Source organism: Hyla sarda, chromosome 11 (assembly GCF_029499605.1).
Source record: "Hyla sarda isolate aHylSar1 chromosome 11, aHylSar1.hap1, whole genome shotgun sequence".
In the NCBI taxonomy this organism is placed as follows: domain Eukaryota; kingdom Metazoa; phylum Chordata; class Amphibia; order Anura; family Hylidae; genus Hyla; species Hyla sarda.
Window position 1 is genome coordinate 8,172,684 of NC_079199.1, and position 27,468 is coordinate 8,200,151.

General features: G+C 46.8%; 1 protein-coding gene and 1 long non-coding RNA gene across 2 annotated transcripts in view; one reads left to right on the forward strand and one right to left on the reverse strand.

Moving 5' to 3' along the window:
• Window positions 1-16,834, forward strand: part of LOC130295849 (uncharacterized) — a 59,069-nt gene extending 42,235 nt beyond the window's left edge. The window contains exon 4 of the long non-coding RNA XR_008849025.1: window positions 16,705-16,834. This is a non-coding gene — a long non-coding RNA (uncharacterized LOC130295849). The remainder of the gene's footprint in view (window positions 1-16,704) is intronic.
• Window positions 1-27,468, reverse strand: part of WDHD1 (WD repeat and HMG-box DNA binding protein 1) — a 64,752-nt gene that overhangs the window by 14,867 nt on the left and 22,417 nt on the right. Inside the window, exons 10-19 of the mRNA XM_056547076.1 lie at window positions 25,929-26,070; window positions 25,134-25,323; window positions 24,224-24,402; window positions 17,093-17,277; window positions 16,718-16,959; window positions 15,050-15,187; window positions 13,200-13,356; window positions 10,136-10,250; window positions 8,716-8,847; window positions 8,114-8,340 (exon numbers count right to left, since the gene is read on the reverse strand). Of these exons, the coding sequence (XP_056403051.1) occupies window positions 8,114-8,340; window positions 8,716-8,847; window positions 10,136-10,250; window positions 13,200-13,356; window positions 15,050-15,187; window positions 16,718-16,959; window positions 17,093-17,277; window positions 24,224-24,402; window positions 25,134-25,323; window positions 25,929-26,070 (1,707 nt within the window). The remainder of the gene's footprint in view (window positions 1-8,113; window positions 8,341-8,715; window positions 8,848-10,135; window positions 10,251-13,199; window positions 13,357-15,049; window positions 15,188-16,717; window positions 16,960-17,092; window positions 17,278-24,223; window positions 24,403-25,133; window positions 25,324-25,928; window positions 26,071-27,468) is intronic.

Sequence of the window (27,468 nt, forward strand, 5' to 3'; positions counted from 1 at the left end):
TATGATGAAATCGAGACGTACTGCAGCAACAGTCTCAAATAGACATCTACATCAGCTTTTTCCAACCAGGGTGCCTCCAGCTGTTGCAAAACTACATCTCCCAGCAAAGGTTGTCTGGGCATGCTGGTCCACTGGTTGGGAAAAACTGCTCTACATCAAGATTCTCAGGTTATAATTAATGAAAAGCAGAAAAATGCTTTATTGTTTCCTAGAAAGACCAAGAGTGGCAAGAGAGGTTTGCCACTTGTGACTCTTATTGTTATGTCTTTTTGTCTATTTACCCCTTTCCCCCTTTTTCCACACTTAGGAATTAGGAGTGTTCTTTGTATTAGGACTGGTAGGTAGGCCATCACCTGTACCCCACTTCCCTATCCCCAATTTGTCATTTTTGTGTACCGCATCATTAGTTCTTGAATTAAAAGTTATGTTTAAATTTTATCTAAGCCTTATTGGTAACTCTTATGTTGGTTCTATTTTTGATACAATTCTACCAAGGGCATAATATCATAGTGGGTCCTGGTACCCCCACTGGTTGCCAGAAGTGCGTATTTTTTATTTCCTAGAAAGACCAAGGTTACATTTTACTTTAGAAACATGTTAATAGATTGCAGGTTAAAGATCACTGGACCAGAACCGTGAAATGTAGCAAAGGACAAACAGAAAACAGCGCACACACAGGAACAAACTTCAAAGGGAAACTGCTACAGTATAGGGTAATATGCTTTGAAGTCCCACAACGCCTTGTATATGAAAGCTTCAGGAAAAAGAGTTCTCACAGCGCTCTTCAAGCTACATAAATTATATACAGATATAGACCTGTCACTACAACCAATGATAAAGAAAAAAAAACAGGCCTTACTGACCATAGAATAAATGGAAAATCCTTTCACTGATCAAATATTCTATATATACTGGCTCCATCTAATGGTTGAAGTGAGGGACTGAAAATAAGCACTGCTGAAGATGAACACCAAAGTTATGACTCTTCTAGGTCAGAGGTCTCCAACCTTTAGGTCACCAGCTATTGAGCAACTACAACTCTCAGCATGCCCTGGAGGCTTCACCTATCAAGGCATGCAGTAAGTTGTAGATTTGCAACAGCTGCAGAGCCACAGGTAGAGTACTGCTCTAAACTATATAGTAAACAAGCAGAAGGATAAGAACATCTCAGCATAAATAAATACAATTATTAACATTATATGGTATTACTAGTACAGTGATCCCTCACCATACGATGGTAATTCGTTCCAAATGAACCATCGTTAGTTGAAACCATTGTATGTTGAGGCATCCTTGCACTAATAATATAAAAAGATATACTCACGTGTCCCCGCCGCTCCGGACCATCACCACTGCCCAGGATGACGCTCTCCATCGTTGTCGCTGCATCCCCGGGGTGCTCCGAATCGTCACTCTTTTGGATGACGGGACGGCGTGCGCGGCGACGTGATGACGATGAAGGAGAGCAACGGCGATGCAGGGGATCCTGAAGAGAACGGTCCGGAGCGTGGGGGCAGGTGAGTGACACTCACCACAGCACACGGGGCACCTTAAACGGCTATCCGGTGGCATATGAAGCAGTCTGTGCTGCCGGATAGCCGTTTATGCGATGGCCCCAACATACAAAAGCATCGTATGTTGATGCTGCCTTCAACATGCGATTGCCTCTGAGTGTGTTGAAATTTATTGTATGTCGGGGCGGGGGGGGGGGGGGGGGGGGGGTGTCACTGTACATAGTAAATGTATCAATGAGTTCAGAGCAAAGTTATTCTGCAGGACCCAAAAAATAACTTGCTAAATGCAAGTCAAGAGTTATGGATTCCAGAGGATAAAGAAGCTATTGCTTTGATTAAGGATAATTTGAATGGCCAGTGTTGACATGTGAGTACAGATTATTACTAATCCTCAATCTCCTGAAAGCAGGACCATGACGCTTTATGCAGTGGTAATTGTAACAATACTCTTCTTGATTGTACATTTAAGAGTTCTTCTTAAGAGGAGCTAATCGCTTAATCTTATCAACCATATATATGTGGATTCCTGCAGAACACCTTAAAAAACATGCAAGTTTACAGGAACATGAAACCACCCACAAGTAACCAGAAGGGTTTCTTGTACACAGGTAGATTGTTGCACGTTTAAGTATGTGTCAACTACATAAGTAGGTCAATGCTCCTTAAAGGGGTACTCCGTTGCTCAGCGTTTGGAACAAACTGTTCGAATGTTGGAGCCAGTGTCGGGAGCTTGTGACATCATAGCCCCGACCTCTCATGACGTCACGCCCCACCCCCTCAATTCAAGTCTATGGGAGGGGGCGTGGCAACTGCCACGCCCCCTCCCATAGACTTGCATTGAGGGGGCTGGGCATGGCATCAAGAGGGGCGGGGCTATGACGTCACAAGCTCCCGGCGCCGACCCCAGCGTTCAAACAGTTTATTTCCAAACTCTGAGCAGCGGAGTACCCCTTTAAAAGGACCATTAAGAAAGCCTGAGTTGTCAGGAATGAACAGCTGCACCACTGCTTCATTGTTCGTGCAGCTGCTGTTCACCATTACTGTTGGTGCTGAAAACGTGCTGATAAAAAATTTAGATTTTTGTGCTCGAATAAAAGATGCGTCTAACTTGCGTTTGCTCTTTCTTTAGCAATTACAGGGCTGTAATTAGGACAAAAAGTTCCGACAAACATTTATTTGGCTGATAATAACGTGCATGGACAAAGTGCAGTGAGTGAGGGTGGGCTAGCAGTCCTTTGTGCTCTCTTCTGTTTGATAGGACAAGAGAGAGCACAGAGGAGTCCTATCACACAGGAGAGAGCACAGAGGAGTCCTATCAGACAGGAGAGAGCACAGAGGAGTACTATCACACAGGAGAGAGCACAGAGGAGTGCTATCAGACAGGAGAGAGCACAGAGGAATGCTATCAGACAGGAGAGAGCACAGAGGAATGCTATCAGACAGGAGAGAGAACACAGAGGAGTCATATTAGACAGGAGAGAGCACAGAGGAGTACTATCACACAGGAGAGAGCACAGAGGAGTCCTATTAGACAGGAGAGAGCACAGAGGAGTCCTATCAGACAGGAGAGAGCACAGAGGAGTCCTATCAGACAGGAGAGAGCACAGAGGAGTCCTATCAGACAGGAGAGAGCACAGAGGAGTCCTATCAGACAGGAGAGAGCACAGAGGAGTCCTATCAGACAGGAGAGAGCACAGAGGAGTCCTATCAGACAGGAGAGAGCACAGAGGAGTCCTATCAGACAGGAGAGAGCACAGAGGAGTCCTATCAGAAAGGAGAGAGCACAGAGGGGTCCTATCAGAAAGAAGAGAGGATCCGATCTCCCATTTCGGAAGCCTATCGCTGTCGGGGGAAAATTCCTCCCTTCAGGGTTGTGGTTCATTCTACCCGTTTCTGTTGGGGCATCCTGGGCTCTCCAGAACAAGGCCTCTTTGCACACTTTCTCGAGGTTCTACAGAGTTCATACTTTCGCATCAGCTGATGCTGGTCTGGGCCGTAAACTGCTGCAGGCGGCACAGCCGTCTGCCTGACTGATTATCTGCCCACCCAAGGGACGGCTTTGGTACGTCCCACGATCTGTGTCCCCCAATGGAGCCGATAGAGAAAAGGAGATTTTTTAACACTTACCGTAAAATCTCTTTCTCGAAGGATCCATTGGGGGACACAGCTCCCGCCCTTTTGGGTTTCTCTTTGGTTCTCTGTCCGAGGGCGTGTTTAGTTATATCTTTTCTTCTGGTTCTCAAACAGTTCGTGTTTTTTCCTTGACCTGTCGGTTCTCTCCTATTGCTCTGGTACTAAAACTGATTACCTCAGGGCCTGGAGGCGGGTATATCCTGCTGGGAGGAGCTGACTTTGTTGCCATAGTGTCATACCTCCTAGAGACAGCAGCATACACCCACGGTCTGTGTCCCCCAATGGATCCTTCGAGAAAGATTTTAAAAGTGTTAAAAAATCTCCTTTTGCCTATGAGGTATATTAGAAAGGTTAATGTTTTGCCAAGATTTACAACTTATAAAAGGTTTTCTTGGTCGCTCTTCTTGGGGGATACACATACTGATGGGGTATATGCTCTTGCCACTTGGAGGCGCTGACACTAAGAAAAAAAAAGTCGGCTCCTCCCTGGCAGGATATACCCGCCCACTGGAAGTGTGGTAATCAGTTTTAGCTAGTGTCCGTAATAGGCAAGACACAGGTCTAGGAGCTCCCCAGACCTGGTCTATTATTTTATTATTTTCTAGTTAAGTACGTTCTAGTTAAAGGGGTACTTCACCCCTAGACATCTTATCCCCTATCCAAAGGATAGGGGATATGAGGTCTGATCGCTGGGGACCCCGCAATATAGCATGCAGCACCCACCGGAGTCGTGACGTAACGATCTTCCGTCCCCATGGTCGGGAGCGAGAACCTCCAGAGCTTCCGGAAGCAGATACGGTGGGTGCTGCATGTTATATTGCGGGGGTCCCCAGGGGCGGGACCCCCACCATCAGACATCTTATCCCCTATGCTTTGGATAGGGGATAAGATGTCTAGGGGTGGAGTACCTTTTTTAGTACGTTTAGAAAAGATTTTTTTTACTTAGTTATTTTTCCAGGATTGGGTGACAGGAGCATGGCGCTACCTGATCGCAGCTAATAAGTACTGGAAGGATTAAGATTTTTTTAATTGAAGTAATTTACAAATATATACGTGTGTAAAGGAGAGTGGAGAAGGCACCACTAGTATAGGGTTAAAAAGGGGGTTAAGTTCAGAGACGGAATGGGTTATCAGCGTAGCAGACAGAGAAACACTTCTTTGGAAGTCATGTGGTGGTGCTGGGATATAAGGCAAACAAAAGCCTAAAATATATGCAGTATACTAGACAATAAAAGACATCCGCACTGCAGACCGGGGCTGCATAAGTGCGTGGGAGCTCAGAGATTATCACCGGTAATTTTGCGCCCTTCTTCCGAAGCGCATTCCGCGTTTCCGTGTGTCTGCGTGTTTCCTGCTCCACATGCATCATCCTTCTCTTGTGTCTGCGACCACAGTTCTGGTGTGTAGCACCATTAGGAGATGGGGTGTGGGCATTTCCTGCAGGTTCTATGGACCTTCGCAGCAATAGTAGCACTCTCGGTTCCCCTTTCTAACAATTTAACGTTTGTCTTCTCAGGGCATGGTTGTGTCAAGCAATTGATTGCTGCGCCTGTTTTCATGCTGCCGAACATTTGGATGTCTGCAGTTCCTTTCATGGCTGCAGTCTTGGTGCTCTACCACCATCGTCAGGTAACCATGTCTGGGTCCCTTCATATGTGATTGACATATGCGCGTGTAGAGCCCTCCTCCCCTCCTTTTCGGTGGGTTGTACCTCAGGCCTTCCTGTGTTCTTGTTTCAATAGGTCTGTGGCGGTTGAGCACCTCTGTTCTGGCATGGGGCCTGATGGGGCAACAGTCTGTTCTGCAGCACTCCCTATGCCTCCAGGTATCTCCCTGGGTTTCTGTGTAGGGTGGCTCAGGCTCCTGCTCTGTTGCCTAAGACATCCGCCAGGATGGCTCCGTTGACGCACCATCTGCTCCCCCTTTTTTCAAAGGGTCCAGGGTTTCACCCCAATGGGGTGTTCCTCCCAACGCTGTAGGTTGCTGCGTATGAGTCTTACTTGCATTCATGGTCACGTCTGTCTCTTTCCCCAGCTCCAGTGCCCAGGATTTAGCTCCCTCTGGGGACACACATGGCTCCTCCGTACCTTGATATGTTTTTGGGCGTCATTTCCCTGCTCTTACAGTACATGGCACACTTTGGAAATTCCCCTTCTACAGGGGGTACAGAGATCAGGGAGCTTGGCACGGTTAGTGCCTGAGTTTCATCTCCATCACCCCTTGTTTTCCCACTAGGGGGACTAATTCGCTGAGCACTTTCTACTGCCAAGATGGAGCCCATCTCGCCTCCCCCTACATGGGTGGGTTACCTGGCTGGGCCCGTTATTTTTTGCGAGAGCAATTGGAGGAGCTTTTCGCTAGCTCTGCTTGTGTGCTTACTGCCCACGTTTGCAGCCTGGCTCTCCTGTTTCTTAGTTATCTACTGCTGCTCATGTAGCAAGGGCACTCTCCTGTGTATGGGGAAGTTTATGAAATCGTGTGGCTCAGCGACAGCCAGCCTAGCCATAGTCTGTTTGGGTCCACCCATTGCTCTCCTCCTCCCTTGGCATAATCTCCCGGGAAGGGTGTGTTCATCCCCCCCGGGAAGGATGTGCAACATCCCTTCAGTAGCACTGACACAACAGTCTTTTGGAGTAACCTTCATGTGCCCAGAGCCTGTGAATCCCAGCTGGGTTCCCTTTTGCATCCCCCTCTGTTCCCGTACTGACGGGATGTTGCTTCGCAGTACTCTGGTCTGCTTGTACCACTGGGGTCCAAGACCAGTTAGTTTCCTTGTTTTGGGCACTCTCCCAGAATGCTGTGGCGTGCCTTATTTTCTAGGTCGGTCCTCCTGGTTCTTCAGACCTTAGTGGTAATTGCGGTCTCGGGCATGTGTAATGCTCCTGCCCACACTTCTCCATGATCCCATTTGTGGGGCCGTCTTTCTGCACCGCTCTTCTTGTCTCAACATAGAAGTATGTCTCCCGAAGCGTTTTGCGGATGTTGGGTTTACTCCTCCTACAGGTGGGGAATGTCCAGGTGACTCGGGAGCCTCCAGTTTCCATGTTGGCCGCTCTGGGTTTCCGGGATGCTCCATACATCCGTCTCCTCCTTCGGGGTCCATGTACTCCAGGGATGGAGGGTAAGCCAGTCTCCCGGATTATGTCAGTCAGGCCAATTGGCTGATGCAAGGATGTGGTTTCTTCCCGCTGTTCAGCCTCCGGTCATTCTCTCTGAGTCCGCTCTTCTACCCGGGTGCTCACGCTATGCCCCTGGGACAGTAGTTTTTGGAGCCTACAGCTTTTTGATTCAGATCTTCTGCACCATGCCCCTCCAGAGACTGTTCCCATCTCCGTTCCTCTTTTTCCAGAAGTTTATGGTCTTCACCTTGACTGGCTCGCCTTTGACTCAGGCGCTCACAGCTCTCCTGGCGTTTTTCTCGCCCTGTTCGTTGGTTTCGGTTGGTTCTCTGTATGGGGTTCTCTTGTCGTTTTTTTTTTGTTTGTCAACCAGGCTCTCCCTCTGTCTGGTTCTGTGCTTCTTAGAGCTGGTTTCCTACCTCCTTCCAGATTTGTTGCGGCCCCATCGGGTCTCCGAATCGCCCCCTTCTTGTCTCTCTATGTGGCTTCTTGGTTTAGAGTCTCTTCTAAGGACGGTCCCTTCCTTTGGAGTCCTAGTCCATTTCCATGGACGGTGGGAACTGCTGGACGCTCAGTTCCAAGCCTCTTTTGGCCCAGGGTCTCGTCCGTGAGCCTTACGGTCGGGCTAGGGTTCAGTCTCCGGACTGACTCCCTTCCTCTGATGGTTGTTCTTTCCCACCCCAGGGACTGCTTTGGTATGTCCCACCAGCATGTGAAGAGCAACCAAGAAAATGAGATTTTTTTTTTTGTACTCACCGTACAATCTCTTTCTTGTAGCCTTCATTGGGGGAAACAGTACCCACCCATTTCTTTATTCTTGTCTGCATATGCTTTTCCGGTTCTTGGGTTTTTATCCAGGATTCTTTTCTAGGGTCCTTTGGACATCTCTCTTTGTTGGCTTCTCCTACTGCTCCTAGGGGTGGAGCACCCTTTAAAATGGCAACTCTGGCTAGTTATACCGCAGTGGGGGAATTTTCACTGTGTAACTAGGCTAGCTGTGCTACTCAGAGTTTGCGAAAGATGGGTGAAAACCCTATGGAAGGATTATTGGAAGTCATTGTTACACTGCTTATTCACATGACTGAAAAATAGCTAAACATACCAAAAAAGAATGAGGCAAGACATATCTGCATGTTATGTCTAGTTAAATATAGCTGTTACTCTAAACCAGCTTTTTTCAAGCGGGGTGCTTCAAAATGTTGCAAAACTACTATTAAAATTACTAGGTTCGCTATAGCTGGAAGCACCATAGCTGGAAAACATTGCTGTAAACACTGCAAAAATAAATTGGATGGTTGCTATGGACAGTATGGATGGTATATGGTTTGTACTCCCTACTATATTTACCCAGAATTCAGCCTGCTCCGGAAATCTTCATCTTCTACCTCCTCATCTTCCTGCTGTTGAGCAGATGCCAATTCTGCTGCTTTCTCTAGAGCCATTTCACTGAGCCGCTGGGCCAGAATTAGTCTCTTGGAGCGCGAGGCATACTTAATAGCCAGGTTCATCACATTCTGAGTCATGAGTTCAGCCAGTTCCATGCAGCGGAATTCACGCTCCAGTTTGCTAGACAACTGCAAAAAAATAAAATAAAAACATGTACACGTGTGTAAAAATATACACATATACAAAATATATATATGTAGTGTGTATACAAAATATATATGTAGTGTGTTTATCTATATTGATCAGTTAGTTCTTGTAGTTGATGTATTGGAAGCTGAAAAATGGTACGAATGTAAGGATCCGAGCAACTCAGACAAGGGTTAAGCTGTGTTGGCGAAATGACAGGAAATGTTTCAGCACCAAACTCCTCAGATTCAATATTGGAAAACAATGCATAGAGGCTGCGCCTCACAACTTACAAGATCTGCTGCAAAAAGTATTGGTCCCAGATACCACAGGGATCTTATTTTGCAACGTACACAACACACACAGAGTATACTCACGGCAAACATCTTCATTAACAATTCCTGCTGCTCTTTTTCAGCTTCAGTTTTGACATTTACATCACATTCATAACCATTCTTAGCCAAATAATCAAGGTGATTGGTGAAGGTAGAAGACCTCCAGTATTGCTCCTGGGAGAAAAAAAAATAAAATAAAAATCAGCATAAATACACACACAGGCTAAGTTTGTAAAGTATGATACCATATGAACTCCACAATAGGTAACGGGACTCATAACTTTTGCAAGCAACATAAAGTGGAATCAAATATAGCGAAACAAAACACCCTTCTGCAAATAAATAAAACTTATTAAAGAGTACCTGTCCTCAAACCATATTTTCTAAACTAACTCAGATTATATTCCTTAATTACTCCTAACACCCCTCCTGCCTTTATAGAATTTTTCCAAGCTTTAAAAAGCTGTGCATCATATCTTTCCCCTTGCTCACATTGTGTGAGCTCCCGGCAGGAGAAGGTGGGTGTTTCCCAGCAGACGTGACGTCACTGAAGCTTGCGAGAGCTGTGCCCCGCCATGCCTTGCAAGCACTTCCTGAGTTTGGTCTCCTGCCAGGACCTGAGGAGACCAAACTAACTGTTTGACTTGTGCAGGGAACAGAAAAGAGCCATCTAGTGTTTTTTTTTTTTTATTCATATTTCAAACACAGCAAGTAAATAGCAAAGTATCTTATAATTACATAAGGAACAATATAAAGTTTAATTTGGTGACAGGTACTCTTTAAATTCAAATTATAAATGTATTGCGTGTCATGAAAATTTCAATCTAGCCTTACACTTACACATATTCCCCCCTCAATAGGCAAGGGACCGAACCCCAGCACCCCCACTGATCAACTGTTGGAAAAACCCACAGTGCTCATGTGAGTGCCTGTTCAATGTTTACAAGTACTCATTATTGCTATTGCCATACTATTTGTAGTGGTCCTGCAAGATAATACAGGTTTGTTCTAATAAAGGGGTTCTTTAGGATTAGAAAATCATAGCTACTTTCTTCCAGAAACCGCGCCACTCTTGTTTGAGTGTGGTATTGCAGCTCAGTACCACCATACACAACCAGAGGACAGGTGTGGTACTGTGTCTGGAAGAAAGCACCTGAATAACCTCTAAGTGAAGATGACAACGTTGCATCATCTTGCACCACCATAACTAATAGTTCACAGGTGCAAGGAAAGTATAGTAAACATGCAAGAGGCTGCAAAATTGGGGGCGGCATAATCTCATATTATGGCATCTCATGAGGACATATAATGACTGGTCCAGGACAGGACAGCTGATACATAATACATGGCATATCCAATACAAATCAGTAACTTTCTACACCAGTCACACTGCACCCCCTATAGACTTGGGTCCCCCCCATCTTGTAGCATATGGTCCTCTAATGTCATTATTATTTCTTACCTCCATCTGTCCCTTCTCTGTAGTAATTTGACAGTAAGGAAGTCTGAAGGGCAAAATAGCCACAGCTGGACGTGGAAGTGTTGGCGGAAACCTTGACCCTTTACAAGGGATACACCTTCAATGTATAACAAAAACATTTTAATATTTAGTCCACTGTTCATTTGGTATGTTTATGATAGTCCATAGAATATAGGGGAGGGGGACCTTCAAATAGGACCATAAGTCAGAATGCAAATAAGATTCACACCGGTGTTAAAGTCACAGATCCTGTCAAAAATACCAGATAAAATAGCATGGCATGCTGAACTACTTTGTAAAATGCCAGACACCAAGAAAAAAACAAGAAGGACCCCATTAAAAGTAAATAGATCCTTCAAGGATTTTATTTCATTGCTTTGCTCCAATGTCTGAGCAGAACAATGGAAAAAAAGCAATGCTGGACTTCTGGTTCCGGCACTGCCATGCTCAGCCGCAGCTAAGGCTGGGTTCACCCCCCCCACCCCCCCCTTTATTCCCATCAGCCCCCTGGCCTGCTTGCTGATCAGGAGCCCTCCTCCAGGTCATCACAGCCTGCAGCTCCTTCATATACAGAGACTGACCACTCTGCTATGCAGCCTCAGTCCTTCTTTGATTTTAAAAGCCCGGTTAATGTCCACTCTTGCCCATTTTGGTCCCTTTTCAGGTTACAAAGTAAATCAACTCAAAAGCGAGGTCTTACCCCTTGGCCCAATGGTCCTCTATGGGAATATCCTATGATCTTACCAAACCTCATATTACTTATTTGGGGATTAAGATAAGTAAATTTTCCTCCTCCGTCTATATCCTGACCTATCCGCCTTTGTTCAAAACCGTGTTAGGGTGGGTTCACACTACGTTTTCTCCCATACGGGAGCGCATACGGCAGGAGGGAGCTAAAACCTCGCGCTCCCGTATGTGACCGTATGCGCTCCCGTATGCCATTCACTTCAATGAGCCGACCGGAGTGAAACGTTCGGTCCGGTCGGCTCATTTTTGCGCCGTATGCGCTTTTACAACCGGACCTAAAACCGTGGTTGACCACGGTTTTAGGTCCGGTTGTAAAAGCGCATACGGCGCAAAAATGAGCCGACCGGACCGAACGTTTCACTCCGGTCGGCTCATTGAAGTGAATGGCATACGGGAGCGCATACGGTAACATACGGGAGCGCGAGGTTTTAGCTCCCTCCTGCCGTATGCGCTCCCGTATGGGACAAAACGTAGTGTGAACCCAGCCTTAGACGAACTGCGATGCTGGGCCCATTTGCCTATTTCTTTTCTGGGGAAATGTGATCTTATAAAGATGAAAAGCTTTCCGAGACTCCTTTACCAGCTTCAGACCATACCCCTCCTTATTAAAACACAAAGATGTCACCATACTCAATACGGCTTTCACTCGCTTTACATGGGACGGGGAAGAGACCCCGGATTGCGCTACAAAAACGGATGTTGTGTAAGGCCGACGATGGTGTTGGTTTCCCTAATATCCGCAGCTACAGTTTAGCCTGTATTTTTCGTCATGTCGACTGGATACATGGGTCTAGCTTCTATTCCAACTTCACTTTCGAGGAGGATCTAGTTTCTCCTTGGACCTTGGTCTCATGCCTCCATGACCGCATCCCCTGTTTTCCTGCCTATGTAAAGCATGCCCTAGTACAGAGATACCATTCTGACCTGGAAGGCCCTCCACAAGGCCTTTGGGCTTCCTTTTCTGCTGTCCGAGTGCCTCGAACTCTGGGGACACCCAGAATTTCCACAAGGCCGTGAAAACAGGTTGTTTTGTCTTTGGCACCTTCGGGTCTTACAGTTGCTCGGCAACTGATGCATGCTGATGAAAAGCATTGGCTTACTCCGTAGGAACTTCTGTCTTCGACTGTGAGACCCTTCCTCGGAGGTGTCGCCCTCTGCCTTTGATGATATAGTGGGTCCATTGCCTAGGAAGGTGTCTCTCTTGGATTTCTATAGATGCTTCAATACTCGTTTATTGAAGGTTTCCAAGACTGAAATATTCTCAAAGTGGGAGGCTCTATTGCATGACCCAAATTCGTAACCAGATTTTGGATGGTTGGACTAAGGTCCGGGCTAATGTAATAAATGAAAGGTGGAGGGAAACCTATTTCCGAATCATGAATTTTGCTTACCTAGGCTTTCATTTCCTGGCTTCCTCTTCATTTCCCGATAGAATCACGTCCTGTCCTAAATGTGATAGCCCAGGCACAGAATTTTATCAAGGGATATGGGGTTGCTCGAAGTCTCAGGAGTTTTGGGGGAACAGGTAATTTCCTACATAGCCAGATATTTGGAGGTGCTTGTCCAATTGACTCCTCAGGCACTTCTGTTTCATTGCTTCAACCTTGCTGAGGTGGAAGTTGTGGGTTTATGTAGTGTACCTTGTTTTCGCCACGTTATCCTGTTAGCGGCGAAACGGGTGTGTCTCTGGGAGTGGATAAAATCTGTGATGCCGCCCATAGCCGACGTGGTAGAGGAACTAAAGGTCTATTTGGAGGTCGACAGAATGGATGCATAACAGCATAAGGAAAGTTACGCGACAAAATTCTTTGCTAAATGGCATATTTTTTTGACTGTCCATTACTCGAGAGCTCAGATTGATGCTTTTGTTCTGCCCTTCCACCACACTGAGCGGTACTGTTTGGCATCTCTGGGAAATACTTTGGGTCCTGCCCCTTCATGTCGGGCTAAGTGTTGCCGATTGTCCGGTAGTAGAGCTTTCTACTGAGTACTAGACGCTTTTCTTTAGACCTGCTCTTTCTACTCTTATGCTCGTACCCCTTTTTTTTTGTTTTGTTTCTTGTGTTTGTCAGTTTGTCTGTTTTTGTTATGTATGTGGGAGGGGTTTCTTTTAGACCTGTGTTCTTTATTGCTGGTATTGTGTCCTTATTTATGATTCCAGGTTCGTGGCACCATGGGTACTGCGTTACCCACTTGCTTTTGCACGCTACTGTTAGCACTTTCTGTTTTTACTACTATTATATAATAGTATTCAAAAAATTTTGAAAATCTAATAAACTTTAAAAAAAAAATAACTAACCTTAACTGCTGGGGGTTTTCATGGACACCAACTACCCAACAGTGATCTGACTTTCCTTTGCAATGTTCCTTTGTATTGCACACAGGGGTCCAAGTATGTCCAAGGGATCTGTTCAGCAGCCGAACAACACCCTCTGAATCTACATAGCAGGGGCTCCCTGATTTAAAAAAAAAAAAAAAAAAAAAAAAAAAAAACACAGATGTTGAAATCAATCTCAGGGTAAAGCAGATCATCAACATTCAGTTATACGTTTAACCTGGTGAGGTTTTGACACCCCCATTTCAGACCTTTAGTTATACATGTGGAGCTATAGGACAATCTAACATCTGTGTGTGATTGTGATGTGACACACCAAGGCAGTGAAATTCATGTGAATCTATTATTGGTACACATTAATATCATATTTGTGAGGAGAATTTGAAAAGCAAATCGCAATCTTGTAACTTGAGGGTAAAATTTGTTTTTATGGAGTGCATTTACGGTAAAAATGACATGTAATCTTTATTCAGTGGGTCGATATAACTAAAATGATACCCACATTTAAATCATTTAAAAGATTTTCTATTTCAATACTTAAAAAAAACACTCAAATTTATCAAAATATGCCTCATTCTACCCCACTTCTGCTTATATTTGACTTTTTGATTATTTTTTATTCAATTTTTGGACCAATTTTGGCTTTTTTTAAACGTTTAAGCCATTCACCATACAGAATAATCAACATTATATTTGTATAGTTTGGACACTGACGCATGCAGAGGCATTGGTCACGGCATCTTAAGGGTTAATGGCAGGGCATTAAAGTGATCACCTATGTTCACCCTTATGGGCAAGGTGCTGGCTACTAATAGTAGTGGGGACCTGCTATCTAGGAAGCGAGCACAGCTTCTGCTGTGGACAGCTTCTCGCTTTATGGACAGAATGCCCCTTAGGATATAAAATGTACATCCTGGTGTGTTAAGTACCAGGGCGTACATTTACGTCTGAAAGGAGGTATTATCTCATACCACACATCACACATATCCGATGCTATAGTGCCCCTGGTGGTAAGTGCACATCTATCTTAAAATTAGGCTGCTCTTACACAAGTGTTAGCCGCCACGGATAGTGCTTGATTCACTCTTGCTCTGTGTGTACTGCACCTGGACTTGCCATAGTTTTAAGCTGCAATTTGCAGTAAATGGCAAATGCTACCCAGAGTGGCAAATACTGCTTGTAACATCACTCTTATGGGAAATGCCTTTTCTTACATGGCCTGCTTCCACCTAAGCTTCATGGCAAAGATACAAAGGCCTGACATGACCCCCTTGACAGCCAATACACATGATCGATCTAATCTAACATTATGTTACTCCTCCTTTATTGTGGTTACTAAGGCTCCCCACTACTCGTGTAGCCAATAAGTATTAGGTGGAAACACTAGGCCTAAATGTATATCCTTACACTGTCTAACTGATATTGGGAGGACTAATGACAAATGAAATTTGTTCAAAAAACAAAAACAAATAACTGATTTATCTTGTGTTGTCACGACTGCGGCTTTTCGTGGAAATAAATATCCATCTGTAATTTTATGTCACACTTAATTGAATGCACATGCTGATGACAACAAAAGTAAAGCCTAAAGTTCTGTACGATGTGTGAACTGTGTATCTTTGTGCCATCTTGTGACCAACTGCAGAACTGCACTTACCACAAGCATTCATCTGTATTTAATACATGAAGACAATGTAGCAATGTCATCTGTGTCCATGTTCTCCCAAATGCTGTCCATTTTACTAACAGCAGAGAACACCTTCATGAATGATACGGAACAAAAATGTAATTCTCAGCATCATGCCTGATCTTACCTTCAGCGCTGAATCCAAGCCAGGAGAGTAAACTCTTCTTAGACAGGGGAAGAGGGGTTCCATTCAGGACCTGTCTCTTTCGTTTACCAAGCTCAAGAAGCTGTACACCAAGACATTGGTCTCCATCAAAGCCAGTCCCTGTAACACAGAAGGCAAGGTGGTTTACTGCACCCGGTCATTAGTGACCTGCGTAGTTGGCCTTTTTTTGAACAAGTCAATTTTTTTATATGATTTTGTTTCTTTGCTACATTCATACGTCATATACCTTATGAGCGTTATTTTTTTGTTTTTCAATGACAACAATTTTGGGAACATGTAACTTATTAATCTTTATTACCGTTGTAGATAAGAATGGAAAAAACTGCAATTCTGCCATACTGCAATTTATCCATCATAAAGAAAAAAAAAAGCAAGAAACAATGGGGAACTGTGTAGGAAAGCCCAGACATGTTTCTGTAGGGTTAGCGCATCCACAGGTCATGTTAGGTATAAATACAAGAGGTTTGTCTAGGGGAAGTTAGAAACACCACACATTTCCCAAGTGATGACTGAATAACACCTGTTTAAATTAACCTCAAACAACCAGATGCAACACTATGTATAAGGAGAGATATTAGCAGTAGAGAGGGAAGTGCTTGGTGTCTTCACCCAAAACACTGGTGAGACCTCACTTGAAGTATTGTGGGCAGAACTGGAGGAGACCGTATCTCCAGAAGGACAGAGATACTTTGTAGAGAGTTCAGAGAAGATACTAAACTAGTACATGGACTGCAGGATAAAACTTACCAGGAAAGGTTAAAGGGGTACTCCACTGCTCAGGATTTGGAACAAACTGTTCCGAACGCTGGAGTCGGCAGTTTGTGACATCATAGCCCTGCCCCCTTAATTCAAGTCTATGGGAGGGGGCGTGTCGGACATCACGCCCCCTCCCATAGACTTGCATTTAGGGGGCGGGGCTATGTCATGAGCTGCCGACTCAAGGGTTTGGAACAGTTTGTTCCAAATCCTGAGCAGTGGAGTACCCCTTTAAAGGGCTTTAACATGTATAAAAGAGGAGAAAGCGAGGATATGATATAAACTTTTATATACATAAAGGGACTAAATAAGGTAAAAAAGGAGAAGAGAAGATTCAAAAGAGAAAAAAAAAACTGCCACAGTTTTAATAAGAGGGGAAAGGTTTATGCAGTAATATCAGGAAGTATTACATTACTGAGAGAGTAGTGGATGAATGGATAAGCCTTCTATTGGCATCTTATGATCATGTGAATGTGATGTCAATGGGGAGACAAAGGAAGACCTCTGAGTCCACATAGATGGCTCGGATGCTAACGAATGTGGCATTTAAAGGGTTAAAACAGCCAGGATTGGAGGTTTCTCTGATCCTGGCTGTTAGAGATGGAGACCATCTATCAAGATAAAGCTGAGCTCTTGTGCAGGGCTAGTCCTCCTGTGCCATAAAGGTGTATTCACAGGAATTAGACTGCCTCATGATGTTGTAAAAACATGTATTAGCAATCACTAGGTAATAATACTTATGGTATATGATAGCTGAATATAAAAGAGAAATACAACATCTGGCATATTATCTTCATGACAGACAGGAAAAGTAAAAATATATTAATGACACGACAAATATTGTTTCTGCTTCTCCATAGATAATGGACCAACCTCTGTGATACACTATGAGAAGTTGCTCTCCATGACCTGCCATGCAGACAACTGGCCCGAGAAGGCTGAAGATCTCCTTCTGAACGCCACCGACAGTGAAGATGCGAACTAACAATGCACTTGTAGCACAGGCTACCCATCCTTGGCCCAGGCACACTGCTTGGATGTCCTCTCCTTTGGGCATATCCACCATCCATTCTTTGCTGTTGTCCCATGAGCTGAAGTGCAGACACTGGAGTTTGCTGTGTAAACAAAGGATCCATCAATCTATTATCTGTGTGGCGCACAAAGGGAGGACATTGCTAGATCAGATAACGGGGGGGGGGGGGGGGGGGCAAATGCTGGTACTGAGAATTTGCCCACATTAACCCTCACCTTGCCAGTTCTTCAGTGCTTTCACATGCCAGTAGTACAGCTTCTTGGGACAGGTCCGCTATAATGTAGTTGAGACTATTAGCCAAGTGAATTGCGTGATGTATGGATGTGTCATGAAACTCTACATCAATGGCGTTGTCTTGTTCATCATTGTAGCAACGTATAACACCAATAGAATTCCACATCTGCAGAAAAAGGGAGATTTTTGTTTAATTACCGTAAAATCTCTCTCTCAGAGGATCCATTGGGGGACACAGACCGTGGGTGTATGCTGCTGTCTCTAGGAGGTGTGACACTATGGTAATAAAAAAAAAAAAGTAGGCTCCTCCCAGCAGGATATACCTGGCTTCAGGCCCTGAGCTAATCAGTTTAAGTTCCAGAGCAAAAGGAGGAGGCCAACAGGTCAAGAAAAACCCAAAACTGTCCGAGGACCAGAAGAAAAAACAGAACTGAATACACCCTCGGACAGAGAACCAAAGGAAATCCCAAAAATTGCGGGAGCCGTGTCCCCCAATGGATCCTCCGAGAAAGAGATTTTACGGTAAGTAAACAAAAATCTCCTTTTCTCTATCGGCTCCATTGGGGGACACAGACCATGGGACGTACCAAAGCCGTCCCTTGGGTGGGCAGATAAGCAGTCAAGCAGACGGCCACTCCACTGCCGCCTGCAACACTTTACGACCCAGACTAGCATCAGCTGATGCGAAAGTATGAACTCTGTAAAACCTCGAGAAAGTGTGCAAAGACGACCAGGTAACCGCCTTGCATATCTGCGAGGCCGAGGCTCTATTCTGGAGAGCCCAGGATGCCCCGACCGAACGGGTAGAATGAGCCACAACGCTGCAAGGAGGAATTTTCCCCTTACAGCGATAGGCTTCCGAAATGGCAGACCGAATCCACCAAGAAATGGTGGCCTTGGAAGCAGGTTGTCCCTTGCGACGACCTTCCGTAAGGACGAAAAAGGAATCACACTGACGAAACGAAGAAGTGATGGAGAGATAAAACCGAACAGCCCGAACAAAATCCAGCTTGTGTAGTAAGCGCTCCTTAGGATGAAAAGGAACAGGACAAAAAGACGGGAGGACAATGTCCTCATTGAGATGAAAGGCCGAAACCACCTTAGGCAAAAAGGAAGGATCTGGCCAGAAAACAACCTTGTCCTGGTGGATCACCAGAAAAGGAGAACGGCAGGAAAGAGCTGCTAATTCAGACACCCTCCGGATGGAGGTGATAGCAATAAGAAACGCCACTTTCCAAGAAAGGAGGCGGAGAGACACCTCTCTAAGGGTCTCAAAGGGTGCACCCTGGAGGGCACTCTAAACCAAATTCAAGTCCCAAGGGGGAGAGGGTGACAGAAAAGTAGGAACAGCGTGCGCCACTCCTTGAGGGAAGGTCCGGACATGAGAATTAGAAGCCAGGGGCCGCTGGAAAAGAACAGCAAGGGCCGAAACCTGACCTTTAAGTTAACTGAGAGAAAACCCCAGTTCCAACCCTGACTGCAAAAAGGAGAGAAGACGGGGAACCGAGAAGGTTACCGGGGACAAGTCCTGAGCTTCACACCAACGAAAATAAGACCGCCAAGTACGGTGGTAAATTCTTGCAGAGGAGGGCTTACGAGCCTTGAGCATGGTGTGAATGACTTGGGAAGATAACCCACGGGCCCTCAAAACCGCGGTCTCAACCGCCACGCCGTCAAATGCAGCAACTGTAAATTGGGGTGGCAAAGAGGACCCTGAGAGTGCAGGTCCGGAAGGAGCGGAAGGCTCAGTGGAGCGTTGTCCCGGAGCCTGACTACGTCGGCGCACCACAACCTTCGGGGCCAATCTGGAGCTACCAGAATGGCGGGGACGTCCTCTGCCTTGAGCTTCCTCAACACCCTGGGAAGGAGCAGAAGAGGAGGGAACAGATAGGGTAGGGCAAACCCCGCCCAAGGAATCACTAGGGCGTCCACGGCCAGAGCCTGAGGGTCCCAGGACTTGGACACAAAAGGAAGGATCTTCCGATTGTGCCGAGACGCTAAGAGGTCCACGTCCGGAATGCCCCAGAGTTGCGCGAAGACCTTTGGATGTAGAGACCACTCGCCGGGGTCGGGTGAGGACCGACTGAGGAAGTCCGCTTCCCAGTTGAGCACTCCCGGAATGTGAATCGCCGAAATAGCCGGAACCTTGCTTTCCGCCCAGGTGAGAAACTTTGAAACGGGTGGGGGCCTCACGGTTGCCTGATTTGGGCGCAAAACGTTCGGACCGGTTGGAGTACGACTTCCAAGATGGGCGTGTCCGGAACAAGGGAGCCTTCTTGTCCCGCGAGGGCGCCTGCCCGGACCCTTTGCTGGAACCAGAGGTCCGAAAGGACCGAAAGGAAAAGGACTTCCTTTGGGAAGTAGGGCAAGCCTTATTTTGAGGTAACAAGGAACTCTTACCTCCCGTTGCCTCAGAGATAATCTCATCAAGGCGTTTGCCAAAAAGATGGCCACCCGTAAAAAGAAGCTCAGTGAGAGACCTTTTGGAAGTTGCATCCGCATTCCAAGCTTTAAGCCACATAGAGCGGCAGAGAGCTGCTAGGTGACCCGAAACTTTGAAACCTCGGCCATGGCTGCCGAGCTGCGAGTGCCGCCCTGTTGATTCATGTAAGCCACGGCCGTGGCATTGCCCGACTGGACGCGGACAGGACGGGACTGAAGACGGGACTCCCAATGAAGAAGACAAAGAAGAATCGCCCGTAATTCTAATATGTTTATCGGAAGAAGGGTCTCCTGGGGAGACCAGAGTCCCTGAACCGTCCAATCCCTGAACACGCCGCTCCAGCCCGACAGGCTGGCATCAGTTGTAACAACCTGCCAGTGAAGGGGAAGAAATGACTGCCCTTGGAGAAGAAGGGGGGAGCGGAGTCACCAGAGCAGAGACTGACGGACCCTGCGAGGGAGAACAATATGACGATCGAGGGACAGAGGAGACCTGTTCCATCGAGAGAGAATCGCCAGTTGAAGGGGGCGGTAATTAAACTGGGCAAAGGGTACGGCCTCCATAGTTGCCACCATTCGACCCAGGACTTCCATACAAGTGCAGATGGGGACTGAGACCTGGGTCCGAAGGGAGCAGACCCCCGACAGAAGCGCCAGACGTTTGTCCGGCGGGAGACAAATTTGGGCAGAGGCCGTGTCGAATCGAAGTCCCAGGAAGGTTAGAGACTGGGTAGGACGGAGGACAGACTTGTCCCGGTTGACCATCCACCCGAAGCGATCCAGAGTGTGGAGAGTGACGTGCAGATTCTCCAGAGTCTGGGCTCTGGTTGGCACCTTGATGAGAAGGTCGTCCAGGTAGGGTATCACAGAGATTCCCCTCGACCGTAACAGGCCCATCACTGGCGCAAGGATCTTTGTAAAGACCCGAGAAGCCGTGGCTAGACCAAAGGGGAGGGCTACGAATTGAAAATGCCCCTCCGGAACCGCAAAGCGGATGTACCGATGATGGCCAGGAAATATTGGCACATGGAGGTAGGCATCCTTGATGTCCACCGATGAAAGGACCTCCCCTTGTTCCAGGGACTCCACGACCGAACGGAGAGATTCCATTCGGAAGTGGTGGATAAGAAGGTGACGGTTGAGACGCTTGAGGTCTAGGATTGGTCGCACAGAACCATCCTTCTTGGGGACCACAAAAAGATTTGAATAGAAACCCAGAAACCGTTTCCCTAGAGGAACGGGAACGATAACCCCCTGGAGAAGCAGAGACTGGAGAGCCGCTCGAAAGTGCTTCGCCAGGAGGAGGCGACCGGGGGGCCCAGGATTGAAAAAAGCGATCCCTCGGAAGGGAAGCGAATTCGATTCGGTAACCGTTGGACACCACGTCCATGACCCAAGAGTCCTGAATGTGTGAGGTCCAGATGTCTCGGAAAAGTAAGAGATGACCTCCCACCCGAGAAGAAACCACGGGTGGGGGCCTCACGGTTGCCTGATTTGGGCGCAAAACGTTCGGACCGGTTGGAGTACGACTTCCAAGACGGGCGTGTCCGGAACGAGGGAGCCTTCTTGTCCCGCGAGGGCGCCTGCCCGGACCCTTTGCTGGAACCAGAGGTCCGAAAGGACCGAAAGGAAAAGGACTTCCTTTGGGAAGTAGGGCAAGCCTTATTTTGAGGTAACAAGGAACTCTTGCCTCCCGTTGCCTCAGAGATAATCTCATCAAGGCGTTTGCCAAAAAGATGGCCACCCGTAAAAAGAAGCTCAGTGAGAGACCTTTTGGAAGTTGCATCCGCATTCCAAGCTTTAAGCCACATAGAGCGGCAGAGAGCTGCTAGGTGACCCGCAGCAAAGACAGAACAACGGGCTGACTGCATGGAAGCTGCGCACAGGAAGTCTCCAGCTTTAGAGCATTGGAGAGCCAGAGCAGATAGATCCTCTGGGGGGGGGATCCCGCTAAGATATCATGATGGAGCTTTTGGCACCACTCCGACAGAGCCTTGGACACCCATGTCGAGGCGAAGATGGGAAGAAGAGAAGAGCCAGCTGCTTCAGAGGCAAACTTCGCTAAGGATTCTACCTTCTTGTCCGTGGGATCCTTGAAGGCAGCGGCATCTGCCAGAGGCAGTGTAGTCGCCTTAGAGATCCGGGAGATTGGTGGATCCACTGAGGGAGGGGAAACCACCTTAGTTACAAAGTCCTTGTCAAATGGATAACGTTCTTGAATCGTCTTGATTCCCGGGAACCTCTTGTCTGGATGTTTCCATGCAGATTCCAGAATGTCGTCAAAGTCAGTGTGAGAGCTGAACCTTTGAAGTGCTGGCTTAGCACGATGAAAGGATACTCCTGGAGTGACATCTGAAGATTCTGGGTCCTCTAAGTGAAAGGTGTCTCTTATGGCTGTCACCAATGAGTTCACCGTTGCAATTGAGTCCGAGCGGTCCTCTGAGTCAGATGCCGGCTCGGAAGCCTCCTCCACCAGTTCACCAGGAGAACGTGAACGAGTAGAGGCAGTCCTGGAGGGGGGCGACCCTGACCGGGTACGCGGCTCTGGTATGGCAGAGTGGCGACTCCGAGAACGTCCTCTGGAGGAGCGACGTTTGTGCCCAGATGACAGGGGGGGCGGGAGCCACGAGGGGAACGCTCACGTCTATCTGAAGACTCAATGGAAGAGTCAGACGAGGCACCTCTAGTACGCTTGTGAGAGCGTGAAGTATGTGGAGACGAGGAGCGGGCCCTCTCAGAGGCTCTGTGCAGGGAAGACCCCTTCAAGGCGGACACCACTTCCCGGGAGGCCTCAGCCACCGAACGGGAGACTTGAGTCAAGTCAGCCATATATTGGGTTAGGGAAGAAACCCAGGCCGGTGGACGGGCTGAACCCACCCGAACCGAAAGGGCATCAGGGGGTACCAGGGGGTCTGGGAGAGCAGTGGAGCAGGCAGGGCAAGTGGGCTCAGTAGAGCCAGGCATCTTGGTACTACAATGCTTACAGACAAAATAAGTCACAGGTATCTGTTTAGAGGGAGGAACAGCTCTGGGTACGGACATCATGAGAAAAAAAAAGACAGGAACTGTCTCACCCTAGTCTGTGTCCCCTGGCAGCTGCAGTGAGGAGAACGGCTCCGTGCAGCTAGTGTGAGAAACAGGCTATTTCGCGCCTCAGAAGGGCTCCGACAGCCCTGTGGGCGGAGCTAAAGACAGGCCGAGAAGAAGCTGTAATGGCGCCTGCTCCTTGTCCCAAGCGCACATGTCAGTCGCATATGCGCTCGGGGAAAAGAGCGGGCGGCCAATACGCCAGCAGAGACTGCCGGAGAAAGCGAAAGTAAGCCGGCGCTGATCGCGCCCGGCCCGTGCCAGCGCCGCGGCTGTCAGCCGCATATAAGGCACTGCCGAAGAAAGCGAAAGTAAGCCGGCGCGGAGAGCGCCCGGCCCGTACCAGCACCGCGTCACACCTCCTAGAGACAGCAGCATACACCCACGGTCTGTGTGCCCCAATGGAGCAAATAAAGAAATAAAGAGCTTAGAAAGACACCACAGAAATATAGCATGTAAAAGTAACATGGATGTGCAAGAATTTGCACACCTCTAGTATTGTCATGTTGCACACCTCTAGTATTGTCATGTTGGTTGGGTCAGCAACACCTGATCTGACCATTCTCTGTAGGTCCAAAGGGGTTATAGTGCAGGACTATAAGTCACTGGTTGAGGACAAAAAAATAAAATAAAATAAACAAAAAAAATAAAAACAAAAGGATCCATTCAGTACTTCCCCGAAATATGACTTCAGGAGCAGGAAGTGTAACGAACTCTAAGAGTTCAGTTAAAGGGGCACTCTGCAGCTCAGCGTTTGGAACAAACTGTTCCGAATGCTGGAGCCTGCAGCTCGTGACGTCATAGCCCACCGCCTCATGACGTTACGCCCCGCCCCCTCAATGCAAGTCTATGGGAGAGGGCGTGATGGCTGTCACACCCCCTCCCATAGACTTGCATTGAGGGGGCCGGGAGTGACGTCATGAGGGAGCGGTTCTATGACGTCACAAGCTCGTTTGTTCCAAACGCTGAGCAGCGGAGTGCCCCTTTAAAAGCACTTATAACGCCATGTCCTGAATTGAAACGCGTAATGATCCTTTTTAAATAATGCATGGAGTTTTAAATACTTTTCTTATATATCTGGGAGAAGCCTTAAATGGGTACTCCACTGGCCAGCGTTCAGAAGTAAAAGTTCTGAATGCTGTTTTTGCGCTTCGGGGATCGGCAATGACATCACGAGGGAGCGAGGGCGTCCCTGCAGAGCGAAAACAGCGGAGTACCCCTTTAAAAGCGTCTTTTTGGGGGCATTAACCGGTTACTGATGTTCCTGCTAAATGTTCATTACAAAGACTGGCTCTGGTGAACTAAAGCTGTCTACACGTACTACATGGTCTTTCATTCATTTCATTGTCAGCATGAAATACCACCTTTCAATTTCAGATGTTTGCAGGAGAGGTGTGTGTAATGTTTTCACCTTAAAAGGAAGTGAAAGGTGGCGACAATCAGCAAATTTCTCTTTTTTGAGACCATAGATGTTTCTGCTTTGCTGCATGTATCATTACATTACAATGCATATATCATTAAGAAATACTAATATTTATTAAATTTTCTTTAATGTTATACTGCTGGTTTCTACCGATACTTACCATAAAGCGGTGTAAAAGATGTGAAGGGGTAGAACCAGGCTGGAAAGGCTTTTGTGGGGGTGTTGGCATTGGCCCACTATAAGTAGGTTTCGAAGGATAAGGAATAGCTTGTGCTTTGATGGATTGATCATCCTCTCCTTCTGGTTTCTCAGTATCATTGGCTTTTAAGGATAAAATATCTAAAAACAAGCAGGAAAACAAGCGGCTATGATTAGTCTCTTATGTCAGTTTCACACTACCGAATTTCAAAGTGGAATTCAGTTTTAAAAATCCACTCAGAACTTCCAGTGCAGCAGAGTCCCATAGCTGGTAATGACATTCCGACGCAAAGTGCAAACTGCAGAGTTTTTCGAGGCTGACTTTCCGCCTGGAAAATCCCATGAAAAAATTGCGCCCGAACACTGAACTTGTTAAATGTTCTGGCGGATCTCCACTCTGCAGACATTTCCGTCTATAGGGTGGCAATGCCTGCCCAGTCCTAGTGCCAACTGATTCAGTTGGCGCTGCTCGCACTCTGAAACTCCGGCCAGATGAAGTCCGAAGTGTGAAACTGGCCTTAAAAAGTTGTAGTCCGGGCACACCCTGCCCAGTGTAATATTAGGGGTATAAGATTTAATTGCATTCTGGACAGCTAAAACAACTTTTCAACACCCAGCGAGTAACACACTCGAATCCTAGACTGTTGTAAGATACTCGCTCAACGTCAGATGGTTGCATCGACAACTGTCCTGCTCAGCATGCAGTTGCATCTCTACATGCCTTTCACTGAATGACATTATATACTTTCGTATCAATTGCAAAAGCTTCATTCTGCAAAAAATAGTAACTAGAATAGCTATGCAAAAATATATTAAAAATATCAATGTATATTAAAGCTACCTAGTTTACATTTTTTAGACTCAAGTGTCACCTAAAGAATTTTCATCATCATCCAAGATGGTTCGTTTCTTCGCATGACCAGAAACAGGTGCAAAGTTGTCGTCATCGTCTTCATTTCCCACAGAAGCCTGATGATCCATCATATCTCCATTTAGGAAGTCCTCGTCGTCGTCATCACCATCAAACAACTCATCATAATCTTTTTTTGCAGCACTTGAGACCTGTTAAAGATAATCAAAACATAAATATTTTGCGGTTTAAACAGTGTGTATTATTTAAAGGGGTACTCCAGCCCTACAACATCTTATCCCCTATCCAAAGGATAGGGGATAAGATGTCTGACCGCGGGGGTTCCGCCGCTGGGGACCCCCGCAATCTTGCATTCGGCACCCACCTCTTTGAGCTGCACGCCGCGCCGGCCGTCACGCCCCCTCCCATAAACTTGCATAGCGGGGGTTGAAGTCACACGGGGGCGGAGTCGTGACGTCACGATACTCCGGCCCCGTGGTCGGCACCCGGCAGTTTGTGAGCTGGCAGCGCGGCGTGCAGCTCAAAGAGGTGGGTGCCGAATGCAAGATTGCGGGGTTCCTCAGCGGTGGGACCCCCGCGTGTCAGACATCTTATCCCCTATCCTTTGGATAGGGTATAAGATGTCTTAGGGCCAGAGTATCCCTTTAATGCCGTATGTATTTTACATTTTAATCCATTCAAAGGAAGGGGTTCTTAAACACTAGAGTTACTAGAAGAAAGGAGGAGAATATTATAATATTCCCCAACATCCAACCTGAAATAAATCCCTGTGAAACACTGATCCAGCAAGAATTACCTTAGTGCTGGCCAACACAGCATCCTCTTGGCAGACATTCTCGAGCACTGCTAGGTTGCCTTCATTGTCAGTGTATGCAACTTGAGGCAGCTTTGGGTGCCAAGACAGACAACAGATTGTAAACTTCTTGTCATGTTGTTCCCTAGTGAAACAGAAAAACAGGATTGAGAAGGTGGACACATAGTAAGTGGAACTGATCAAGGTCATCAGATTATGCACACAGCCATAGAAAAGTGAAATATGCTTTATCCGTTTTCCCATTCTGTGATAATGAGTTTTTTTTGTCCAATTCTGTATATATCAAACATGATTTATTAGTGAACTGTTGCTGCCTAGGGGATATTAACTCAAAAAATACAGCAGCAAAGAGAACCAATGAGGACTGTGTGTGCAAAAAGTGTAATATTTGCTTTAACAATTCTTTGCCATGTCTGTGCCAACAATTCTCTTATTCCCCCATCAGTTTCTGTTCTCTCTGCTACAAAGGTCCCTACTGCAGCCAGTGACATTAGGAGAGTTAGCTTCAAGAGAACCCGGCTCAACGGCGCTGATCGATCACAACAGGTGTATGAATAAAAAGTAGATTATTTTTTATGCTTACTGTTAAATCTCTTTCTCGGAGGATCCATTGGGGGACACAGACCATGGGGTATATGCTCTTGCCGCTAGGAGGCGCTGACAATAGGCATACAAAAAAAAAAAAAAAACGGCCCCTCCCGGCAGGCTATACCCCGCCTACTGGCCCTGAGCTTATCAGTTTAATCTCAAAGCAATAGGAGGCAACCAACAAAAAAAGGAGAAACCAGCATGAGTCCGAGAGAATCAGACAAAAGAAAAAACCGAGCCACCTCTCGGACAAAACTAACGAAAACCTCTAGCCAAACCATGGGTGGGCGCTGTGTCCCCCAATGGATCCTCCGAAAAAAGGCAAATTTTTATGCTTACCGTAAAATCTCTTTCTCGAAGGATCCATTGGGGGACAAAGACCATGGGGACACAGACCATGGGTGTATGCTGCTGACACTAGGAGGCTCGACACTATGGCAACAAGAGAAGTCGGCTCCTCCCAGCAGGGTATACCCGCCCACAGGCACCTGAGGTAATCAGTTTTAGTCCCAGAGCAATATGAGAAAACCGATAGATCAAGAGAAAACCACAAACTGTCCGAGCAATCAGAAGAAAAGTCAACTGAACACACCTGCGGACAGATAACTGAAATAGGAACACAAGAAAAAAGGGTGGGAGCTGTGTCCCCCAATGGATCCTTCGAGAGAAAGATTTTACGGTAAGCATAAAAAATCTCCTTTTCTCTATCGGCTCCATTGGGGGACACAGACCATGGGACGTACCAAAGCCGTCCCTTGGGTGGGTAAGGAATCAGCAACATCTTACAGCCCAGAGTAGCATCAACTGATGCGAAGGCATGAATCTGGTAGCACCTTGAGAAAGTGTACAAAGACGACAACGCGGACGCCTTACAGAACTGCAAGGCCAAAGCCACGTAGCGGAATGCACAGGATGCCCCGAAAAACAGGTGGAA